This window comes from Tasmannia lanceolata, unplaced genomic scaffold (genome assembly GCF_043159265.1).
Source record: "Tasmannia lanceolata isolate RefF3 unplaced genomic scaffold, GAP_Taslan_0.1 ptg000007l, whole genome shotgun sequence".
NCBI classification, from domain to species: Eukaryota; Viridiplantae; Streptophyta; class Magnoliopsida; order Canellales; family Winteraceae; genus Tasmannia; species Tasmannia lanceolata.
In genome coordinates this window covers 16761562-16772470 of record NW_027518684.1, presented here as the reverse complement: position 1 = coordinate 16772470, position 10909 = coordinate 16761562, and the positions used below count along the sequence as shown (strand labels likewise).

At 39.4% G+C, this 10909-nt stretch overlaps 3 protein-coding genes across 3 annotated transcripts; 1 reads left to right on the top strand and 2 right to left on the bottom strand.

Annotated features, from left to right (window-relative positions):
- Positions 1 to 461: 461 nt before the first annotated feature.
- LOC143882120 (uncharacterized) lies at positions 462 to 3750 on the bottom strand. The gene is made up of 2 exons (XM_077385544.1): positions 3544 to 3750; positions 462 to 1284 (listed from the first exon to the last, which is right to left on the bottom strand). Exons 1-2 carry the CDS (start codon positions 3691 to 3693, stop codon positions 643 to 645), a joined length of 792 nt encoding a protein of 263 aa, XP_077241659.1. The 5' UTR covers positions 3694 to 3750; the 3' UTR covers positions 462 to 642.
- A 339-nt stretch (positions 3751 to 4089) lies between these two features.
- On the top strand, positions 4090 to 5640 carry LOC143881080 (uncharacterized). Its single transcript, XM_077384077.1, has 2 exons — positions 4090 to 4562; positions 4934 to 5640. Exons 1-2 carry the CDS (start codon positions 4545 to 4547, stop codon positions 5564 to 5566), a joined length of 651 nt encoding a protein of 216 aa, XP_077240192.1. The 5' UTR covers positions 4090 to 4544; the 3' UTR covers positions 5567 to 5640.
- Positions 5641 to 9258: 3618 nt separating this feature from the next.
- LOC143881079 (uncharacterized) lies at positions 9259 to 10531 on the bottom strand. Its single transcript, XM_077384076.1, has one exon. The coding sequence runs from the start codon at positions 9886 to 9888 to the stop codon at positions 9274 to 9276; it is 615 nt and encodes a 204-aa protein (XP_077240191.1). The 5' UTR covers positions 9889 to 10531; the 3' UTR covers positions 9259 to 9273.
- Positions 10532 to 10909: the final 378 nt, after the last annotated feature.

Here is a 10909-nt window from a genome sequence, read left to right as displayed (position 1 = left end):
GGGTGTATCACCAATTGGATCCAGGCTTGTGAGGACTCATTATGATTTTGGCACCATGATCTCCATCTTTATATCTATCTGAGGCCTCCATGTCTACTTCCTAATTCAGACTTGTCACCTCAACATGCTAGATACCACACGGTGAGAGAGTTGATGATTGATCAAGGATTTTAAAGACTATTGATATCCACACGACCATGTTTTGATAGCAGAATGGCCCACTTTGTTTTACAGTCTTTGATTGGCTGCTGAGAGCTTTTTGCGAATTGTAATAGCATTTAACATCTTGCTTAAAGTAAAACAAGGTAAGCTCATCCCATTATCAAAACATAGTCGAGCAGATATCAGCCCACTGTTTAAATGGTGCTCCTTACTTCCTTTGATCTTGATGTCGACACAAGAGATAAAAGGGCAAAAAAGAAAAGAAAAGAAGGGATAAATCATAAATAACAAATAAGATATAGAAGGAACCCCAAAAGGGAGGGAGCATTAAGACTACCGACTTCTCATTAAGATTTATTTCAAAGCATTTATTAAATGGACTTTTTCATATTTTCAACTGTCCTTTTTTCGTAAGTTCTTATGGACAGGAACATTTATTCAATACATTTTGGAGAAACCTCTCCATACTCCAGGTTTTTCTCAGTTCACCACCTTCCCTATCCTTAGATGAACAGGAAATCGAACAAGCTTGGGACTACTCCCATCTTCTCCCCATGCACGTCTGAAATCTTCAATCACTTCCTCGCTCAAAAGCTCCACCCCTTTCTCAAGTGCCAATTGATAGGCAGACCACGATCTTATGTATGTGAGATACACATCCAAGCCCATTAATTTCTTCGCTTCAAACTTCATTGGCCCCGTGTGATCCAGACCCTTTACTGGGCCGAATGGAAAATCGAGACTCTTGTACTCATCCTCGACCATTTTACGAGCATGAGTAGGGGCCCAAAAACTCACAGAATTAGAATACATATGCCAGAAGACTGTGTCTACAGAGTCATTCACTTGTGGCATGGTGTAACACCATACAGCAATCACTCCATGGGGCTTTCGGAGGACCCAATTCACTTGTTGATAGAATGCGGGAAGGTCGAACCAATGTACAGCCATGGCTACAGTCACAACATCAACGGTGCCTTTTGGGGCAATGTCGTGTGCGAGTTCGTCTATAGTCATGGTGGAAAGAGTGTGATGGTACCGAATATTTGGGAGCTTAGGTGCGTGAGCCAGTTGCTCGGCGCTTGCATCCGTGGCTATCACGTTCTTGTAAATCTTGGCGATCTGTAAATTTGAACCAGGAAAGAAGATATAATCAATAGAAATGGAGACTGATTTTTTGAAGCTTACGGTTTGCACTAGTAGTAATGCAGCTTAATATATGATGTCTCAAGATAAAAGCAAAAATTCAAAAGAAAATCAAGCAAAGCCTCACAAGAATCATGCATAAAGGTATAAGCCATTGAGAAATTACTGCTCCAATGAAGAAATCAACATAAATTCAAGGCCAAAACCTAATCGTCTTTATATGATTCTTCCAAGGCAATTTGAAAAATTAGAGAACTCAACTTGAATCGAAGGTGAGTCATATCGAGTCAACTCTATGAGCCATTCAAGAGTCGATAAAAGCTTGAGGAAGATTTCCCTTTGAAATGAATGAACATCATAAATACATTTCCTTTATACTCAGACAAAGTCCCCATCAAGTCACTGAATGACACAAATCAGTTTGGCCATGTAAAGTCGACTCGGACGAGCTTGACACCAAATATTCGAGTTTCAGGATAACACTAAAGTCAGTTATTATAGTAACATAGGTTTATATACTAGAAGTTTTCTCCATTGGAGTTAGGCATGTAGCTGAATTGTTTGAGACTGGCCTAAGCCTTGACGTCCTAGGTTCAATCCCAGCTTACGGATCAGTAATTTGGTTATCAGAAATAAATAAATAAATAACAATGAAGAAGTTTTGTCCTAATAAATACTAGTTTGGTTATCAGAAATACAAAAAAAAGAAGTAACAATGTAAACATTTTCATGTTTTGCAGAACTAACCATGGGCATGGGGAACTGAAAGAACTAGAGTGACACATTACTGTTTTGATGTTATCATTAATATTGATCACTGGTTCCAAACAAAGAAACGCCTACTGTATGATCTTCATCTTTCAAACTGTGCAGTCATCAACTTAGATTATAGAATTGAATTGTCATCTTTGAATGGCCAAGATGATGAATGGGAAATCTTCTGGAAAAATGAAGTATAGACCTATAGAAACCTACTAACAGAGCATTTGAAGAATAAATCCTTTCCGGTACCTAATCAAGAGAATAATCTCGTGGATACATGCAGAGATAATATCAGCATTAATCAATTGATTTCTTGCCTAAATGCTATAATCTCAAATGCAAAAACATGAGGTATGCAGAGAGTATATCAGCATTAATCTTAGGCCACGTTTGGATACCTCATGTTTTTGCATTTGGATTTAGATTTGAGTTTTGGATACAAAATACATCAATCATCCTCATCCTCATGTTGTAAAAGAGAGAGGGGGAGAGAGGGAGGGACGTCTGGATGCTGCTGCAGCAAGGTCGAGGAGCAGCGAGGGTGAAGGTAATTGCCACAAATATTGATTTCCAAATAATGTCTTGCAGAACAGATTTGAAAATCAGATTTTTTTCCACCTGTTGTAGCTGATTTGGAAATCTAAGGATCTGATCCAGTTCCAAATCTCAACTGCAAATCTGAGAAATCCAAATCTAAATCTTGTGGATATCCAAACGTGGCCTAAAGGTACCCTGTGATTCTAGATTGTAACTGGTGGAAAAGAAATCCCAAGAAAAATCTGATAGCAAAGTGAGCAAGATGATCGTGGAATCAGATAGGAAAGTTCTAATCGATCTCATCGACGGGAAAGGGCAAATCCCTTGGGCAATCCAATATCTCTGGAAAGAGATTCAACCACTCCTTTGCATTTTGTCTCCCACCTGCAATCACCAATTCGGAGAGGGAAACTCAGTTGCCGATGCCCTTGCAAACTTCGGCTGATCATCAAGATCCAATTTGTTCTATCCCTCCTAGGCCTCCATGCCTCGCCTGGCAAGAGGGGCAGCAAGATGTGATGCACTTGGCCTTCCCAACATCAGAAGCAAGATCAACTAAGGGCACTCTCCCTTATAAGCATTGAATGTTGTCTTTTTCCTATGGCTTTTGCTTGCTATTTTGTCGAGTTAGAGGCTTCTCCTCCTCCTTACTCTCTTTCTAGGGCTACGGCTTCCTGTATTGATGGCTAGGAGGTTTCCCCTCCTCTTGTATGGTCCCAACTTTTTATATATAAATTTGCCGATCCGCCCCAAGGTCGTTATCTTTCCGGGTTAAAAAAAAGAAAAAAGAAAAATCTGGCCATTGTCTTATTACTATTCCAGTAGCTCTTTAAATTTCAAAATAAAAATACAGTAAATGGATATTGCATGTGTGTGTGTGTGTGTGTGTGTGAGAGAGAGAGAGAGAGAGAGAGAGAGAGAGAAAGAGAGAGTTACAGAGAGTGCAGCTTGGCCACTTCCGGTGCCAACATCCCAAGCAAGATCATGGTTGGGCGTCTTCGAGGCAATGAACTCGAACAGTTCAGGTGGGTAACTCGGCCGAGTTTCTACATACAACTCAGCCTGCTTATTGTATAGATTAGCCATCTATTGAACTATGTTTCATTCGGTAACTCTGTCTTTTTATAGAGAGCAATTTGGGCAGTGTATAGAGTCCAAAACTTAGGTCCATTTGTAAAACATCATAGCTAAGTGGGACATGAGAAACATGCAGGGTGATCAAGTCCATCGATCCAGCTATTAATTATCCTAATCCTTTGACCAGAAAAACATCTCTTTAAGGTTTATCCAAATATTAGAGTTTGTCAACAGTCAACAAGTCAAGTCATCTTATTTTACGTCATTGCTGACAGCAATGAGTTAGCTTGCTATTCATTTCTTTCTTAAAGAAATGGCACATGTCCAACGTTTGAAGTTTTTTTTAAGTATATACTTGTAAGAAGCATTCCACGTTTGAAGTTATGGCATATGTCCTACGTTTGAAGTTTTTTTTTTAAGTATATACCTATAAAGATGGAATGCTGAAATATAAAAGGGCGACTCATGTTGGGATCAGCATCACCTTTAAAAGAGAAGATATTTTATGAGTTTCATGACACTCCATCCGCTGGCCATTCAGGGTATCTACGCACACTTAAGCTAATTTGGAGAACTTCTTATTGGAATGGACTGTGTTCTGATGTAAGAAAATATGTTGCTGAATGTGAAATTTGCCAAAGAAATAAAGCTGAAACTGTTTCACCCCGGGCTTGTTTCATCCTATCCCTATTCCAGAGCAAGTTTGGACTGAAGTCACAATGGATTTTATTGATGGACTTCCGACATCTCGCAGCCACACAACAATCATGGTGGTGGTTGATAGACTGTCAAAATATGGACATTTTATCTCCCTTCCTCAACGTATACTGCAAGCACTGTTGCCCAACTCTATGTAAAGCATGTCGCCAAACACCATGGTATGCCCGAGTCCATCATATCAGATCGAGATCTAATTTTCCTTAGCAACTTTTTGCAAGAATTCTTTAAGTAGTAGTGCAAAGCAATTTATTGGTGTAATCTTTTAGAGTAATTGGTTGTTTCACTTGGTATCAGAGCTATTGCCTCAGGACAGGTCATGGGTTCGAAACCCAACAACTCAATAATAAAAATCCATGTGTACGGTCAACCTAAAAAAGAGGGGCCACACGTAAGGAGGAGTGTTGAAGTATAAATGATTAAATAACACTACTCTTAACAGCTTAAGCTTTTGGAGTAATTGATTGCAAGTTTGAAAAAATCAGTCTCCATTCCCGTTGATTATTTCTTCTTTCCTGGCTCAAATTTACAGCTCGCCATGATTTACAAGAACGTGATAGCCACCGACGCAAGCGCCGAGCAACTGGCTCACGCACCTAAGCTCCCGAGCATTCAGTACCATCACACTCCTTCCACCATGACTATAGACGAGCTCGCACATGACATAGCCCCACAAGGCACCATTGATGTTGTGACTGTAGCCCAAGCCATACATTGGTTCGACCTCCCCACCTTCTATCAACAAGTGAATTGGGTCCTCCGAAGGCCCCACGGAGTGATCGCAGTATGGTGTTACACCAAGCCCCAAGTGAACAACTCTGTGGACACCGTCTTTTGGCGTCTGTTTTCCAATTCCGAATCTTTTATGGACCCCGCTCGTGAAATGATCAAGGATGAGTACAAGAGTCTTGATTTTCCCTTTGACCCGGTGGAGGGTCTAGATCACACAGGGCCAATCGTGTTCGAAGCGAAGAAATTGATGGACTTTGATGTGTATCTCACATACATAAGATCAGGGTCTGCTTATCAAACGGCACTTGAGAAAGGAGTGGAGCTTTTGAGTGAGGAAGTGATTGAGGATTTCAGACGTGCATGGGGAGATGGGAGCAGCACCAAGCTTGTTCGATTTCCCGTTCATCTAAGGATAGGGAAGGTTTTGAACTGAGAAAAACCATTGTTATTTATTTTTTCTATGTATTAGATCTCTAATACTTGTTTTGAAATAAGTCCTAAAACTAAGTCAGGAGTATGAAGACTTTCTCCCCTTGGGGGTTCCATTTCTTATTTGATATTTTTCCTTTCTGTTTCCTTTATCCTTTTATTTTGTAAATGCTTTTTTTTAACCCGGAATTTCGCACTGAGGTCCCAGGGTGGACCCAATGATTTTATTAGAAAAATCCAAAGGACAAGGCCCAAACAGGTTTACAAAACAATGGAACATGTAGTGTATACAGCTTACTTAAAAACAAGAAACATGATCAACCCTTAAGACGGGGACTAGGGATCCCTCCAGAAGAAGAATTGTTGATTGGTCTGACATGACATGCTTCACTGGCCAAAGCATTTGCAACTTCATTGCCCTCTCGATATACATGAGAAAGGAAGGCTGATCACGTTTGATAATAGGATGAACTCACCTTCTCTTATATGTTTTAGCAAGCTGTTAAAGTCTATTACAATTCTCAAAATGCTCTCAGATACCAGTAAGAGTGTAAAACCAAGTGTGTCATCCCATTATCAAAATACAGTCGATATCAGTACTAAAAAGAATATCAATAGTATTTTAAAACTCCCTGAGTCAATCATCAACTCCCTCGAGTCGCGCTAACTCCTTTATGATAAAGTGACTATATATGTCAATCATTGCCTTTCCTGAATCCCTCTACTAGGTGGGTTAATGAAAAAGTCCTTTTACCTTGGGTACTTTCTCGTCCAAGTCTGAAATGATTATATTAAACTAAGGAGAATAAGATGTCCAACATGAATTGTCTTCCTACAAAAAAAATCCAAATCCTTAGGTGGATCTCTTTTCTTTACTGCTCTGGACACTATCTAGTTAGTTAGAGAATTCCCATCCTAATAGGGTGGGTCAAAGATTGGCAGGGTACTGGGATGCCCATCTGCTACTTTTTGTAGTATTTTTAATCTTTTAAATGAATACAGGGTTTACGTATAGTGGTGTGTGTCCCCCATGTGAGTAGATGTAAAGACTTAAGGGAGGGAGTTTGGGCATTCAATTTGAATTTTATTTTGAAATTGCAAATAAGAGAGAGGGTCTTGATTTCTTCCTCTTCATTCATACCCGGTCATTGGAGACAAGGTTGATCCCTTGCTCTTGCTTGGATATTCAAGGGATTATCCCTTGTGTTATTTCCAATGTTAAGAAAAGCACCTTCACTATATAACCTGCGACTTCAATGTTAAAGCCTACATCCACAGTGGAGGCGACAAGAAAATCCACTATAGAAACTAGAGATTACAAGATAAAACCAGTATCTCTCACCAAACCCACCAAGAAATCCCTGTACACACTTTTCCCACCTTTGAGCTCTCAACCCTCTTGAAAAACCAAGAATACGAAAATAAGCCCTATAGTCCCTTGTACAAAGCCAAAATAAGCTTATCCGAACCGGGCCGAACTCACTTAAATAACGGGCCAGGCCGGGGCCGGGGCTGCTTCCGGGTCGCACACAATATTTCAAACCCAGCCAGGTTGAATTCAAGACACTCAACTCAACATCCTAGATGGATCTGCTTGCAGATTCGCCATTTGTTTCTACTTTTCAAGACACATAAAATTGTAAAAGATATTGGAATCAAGGTTGCTCATTTGATGACTAATTTTATGTGATGTCAGACAAGTACTCACCTCATTTACAATTTATGGTGTTTTATTGAAGCTATCTCCTGTATTATTTCAAGAATCTAGTCATTTCTTGTTTGGATTATGGGACATTACAGTGGTATCCGAGCAAAGTTTCTTCAAGCATATGAGGAACTTGGATGCATCCTTTTACTCATAAGTAGATTACATGAAGGAACAAATTCAAGCCTAATCCAGAGCATCAACTAGCAGAAAATTTTGATTTTGTAACTATAGGATTTGGAACAGAAAATATGGTCCAAGAGAAGTTTGATGCAATGGTACGATTATTGGCCAAGATAACTAACAAGATCAATCAGGGTGGATGTTAAAAGTATTAAAAGATTAAATAAGGAGTAATTGCTTGTTTCACAATGGGGGCCCAAAAAGCACAACAAAAATCAAGGAGAACCTTCAACTAGAGGGGCCATATATGATCAAGGGAGTGAGAGGTCAGTCATATACACCCACTCTCAATTGCCTAGCCATACAAAACTGATGTTTTTACAAAGGAAAGCACTAATGAACACCAAGTGTCTAAGGAATTGGATGCCTTATTCAGGAATTATCAAGGAAAATCTGAAAACTTTAGGACTGTAATTATCTTCAAAAGTTATTTCTAGATACTGAAAAAAATGTTGGAAGAGGTAGCAACTGTGATAATAAGGGAAAGTTACAACAAAGAATGTTGAGGAGTTTCAGAAAATCTCAGCTATGGTGCCAAACATATTAGAGATGAGAGCTAAATTTCTCTTTATTGAGAGTTTGATGAAACCCTTGAGGGGCTTAGTAAAGGTGTATTGAGTCTTCTACTTTGTAGGACGCCGTACAGAAAGGAATCATCCTTCTAATGAGAAACCAGCCCAAAAAACCAGCTCTGTCCTCAGAATAACCCCAGGATTGGTAACTTCGAAGAAGAAAATTTAAATGAGCCAGGGAGGAAAAAATTGTATTTTCATTTCAAAATTTATTGGCACACAAGCAATCAATAGAAAGGAAAAAAATTGTTATATTGAGGTGATGTTAGATGAAGAAGAATCTGAAAAGAGTATTGTCTTCAGAGTAGGAAGTGGAAAACTCAAGCACAACGGATACATTGAGTAGGATAAGTTGTTGTAGAAAAGGCTCTAGTCTTTATTAGTGGGAGAGAAACCAAGAATTTTATTGATTAGAGTTTTCGTAGCTTAAAACTCTGATTGATTTGTTCTTGTTTTTTAGGCACTTCTCACCCTCTACTCGTTCCTGCTTCAATCTCTCCTTCTCCAACACTCTCTACCCCTATCTCGCCACTTGAGAAACTAAATTTCTCATGGAAAAAAAAAAGGGAAGTGATATATCCGCCTCTTTTGATCACCAGGAACACCCCTGCAAGTGTTTGTGGCAATCAGGGCCATTGATTACTTCTGACATAAGTACAACAGCCCCTCTTTAGTCACTGAGACACTGACAGGGGTGTTCCTGGTGATCAAAAGGGGAGATATATCATTTCCCCAAAAAATCATGGTTGCCAAACATGGCCTAATGTATTAAAAGGTATGCTAAACTCAAGGGCTCCCTTACAAGAAAATGGGCTGAAAGGGCGCCCCCATTACCTACACACCACCATCGTGATGTGCAGCCAGTAGGGGTGCCTTTCAGCCCATTTTTGTAAGGGCACCCCTGAGTTTAGCGTACCTCATCTATTAATTTAGACAAACTAATAACATGCACATTCATACTCCAAATCAGATCACTGTAAAGAGCTTAATGGAGACCCGATAGAAAAATGGGAACAATTAAAGGGAAAAAAAAAATGAAATAAGAGAAGTACTCGCAAATGGGAGAAGGTCTTCAGACTCTTGACTTTTTTATTATATTTATTACAAAACACGTATTAGATGGACTTTTTTTTCATGTTTTCAAACAGCATTTTTCATAAGGTCATGTTGAAAGAAACATTCATTCAATACATTTAGGAGAAACCTCTATTAAAGTTTCAATAGATAGAAATAACAAAGACTTAGTTTTTCTTAGTTCCCCACCCTCCCTATCCTTAGATGAACAGGATATCTGACAGACTGAGTGCTACTCCCATCTTCTCCCCATGCACGCCTGAAATCCTCAATCACTTCCTCACTCAAAAGCTCCACCCCTTGCTCGCGTGCCGTTTGATATGCAGACCAAGATCTTATATATGTGAGATACATATCTAAGTCCATCAATTTCTTCGCCTCAAACTTAACTGGCCCTGTGTGATCTAGACCCTCTACGGGTTTGAAGGGAAAATCGAGACTCTTGTACTCATCATCCACCATTTTACGGGCAGGGGCCCAAAAACATGCGGAGTTGGAATACAAACGCCAGAAGACTGTGTCAACAGAGTCGTTCACTTGGGGCTCGGTGTAACACCATACGGCGAGCACTCCATGGGGCCTTCGGAGGGCCCAATTCACTTGTTGATAGAAGGTAGGGAGATCGAACCAATGTAAAGCTTGGGCTACTGTCACAACATCGACAGTGCCTTGTGGAGCTATGTTATGTTCGAGTTCGTCTACAGTCATGATGGAAGTGGTGTGTTGGTAACGAATGTTTGGGAGCTTATGTGCATGAGCCAGTTGCTCGGCGCTTGCATCCGTGCCTATCATGTTCTTGTATATCTTGGCCAGCTGCAAAATTGAGCGGGGGAAGAAGAAATAAGCAATGGGAATGGAGAATGATTTTTTCAAGCTTATACATTAATAAAATGGTTTGCACTACTACTAATGTGGCCAAATATATGATGTCCCAAAATTCAAGCAAAAATCAAGAACCATGCATAGTGCTATAAAACAGAGAGAAATTACTGCTCCAATTGAGAAATCAACATAATTACAACACCGCCAATTCAACAATAGTCATGATTTTTTTGGGAAAATTCCATAGTGCTCCTAACCTTTAATAAACTGAACTTAATCTTCATTGTAAGGATATCATTCAAAAACTAGAGAAGTCAACTTGAATCGAAGAGGAGTCATATCGAGCCAACTCTACGAGTCACTCAGGACTCAATAAAAGCCGGAGGGGAATTTTCATTTGAAATGAATTAATTCCAAAAATATCTTTCCTTTATAGTTCCTGTAGACAAATTCCCCATGGAGTCACTGAATGACTCGACTCATTTTCTGGCTGAGATAAGTCCATTTGCAGAGTCACACCAACTATTCTAGTTTTAGGACACTGCTGAAGTTAGTTAAATGATCCCATCAATCAATGGTAAGAGATGAGTATAATTGACGGAATGTGCAAAGATTATTCATTAGACATAAATGAATGCTGAAAAGTGAGTCTAAAATAGTAACCTAGGTTCATATACTAGAAGTTCTGTCCATTGGGGTTGGGCTTGTGGCTCATAGGTTCAGTCCCAGCTTACCTATCAAAAAAATGAAGAAGTTTGTCTGAATAATTACTATTTCCCTTATCAGAAATACAATAAGAATAACAATGTAAATAGGATTTTGTTTTGCAGAACTAACCATGGGCATGAAGATTTAACTCAAAGGTATTTTATAATTTGAAAGAGATAAAACAATAACTAGAGTGGCACAGACACCTTACTGGTTTGATGTTATTTTTAAGATAGATTATTGGTCCCCAACAAAAAACACCCACTCTTTGATCTTCATCTTT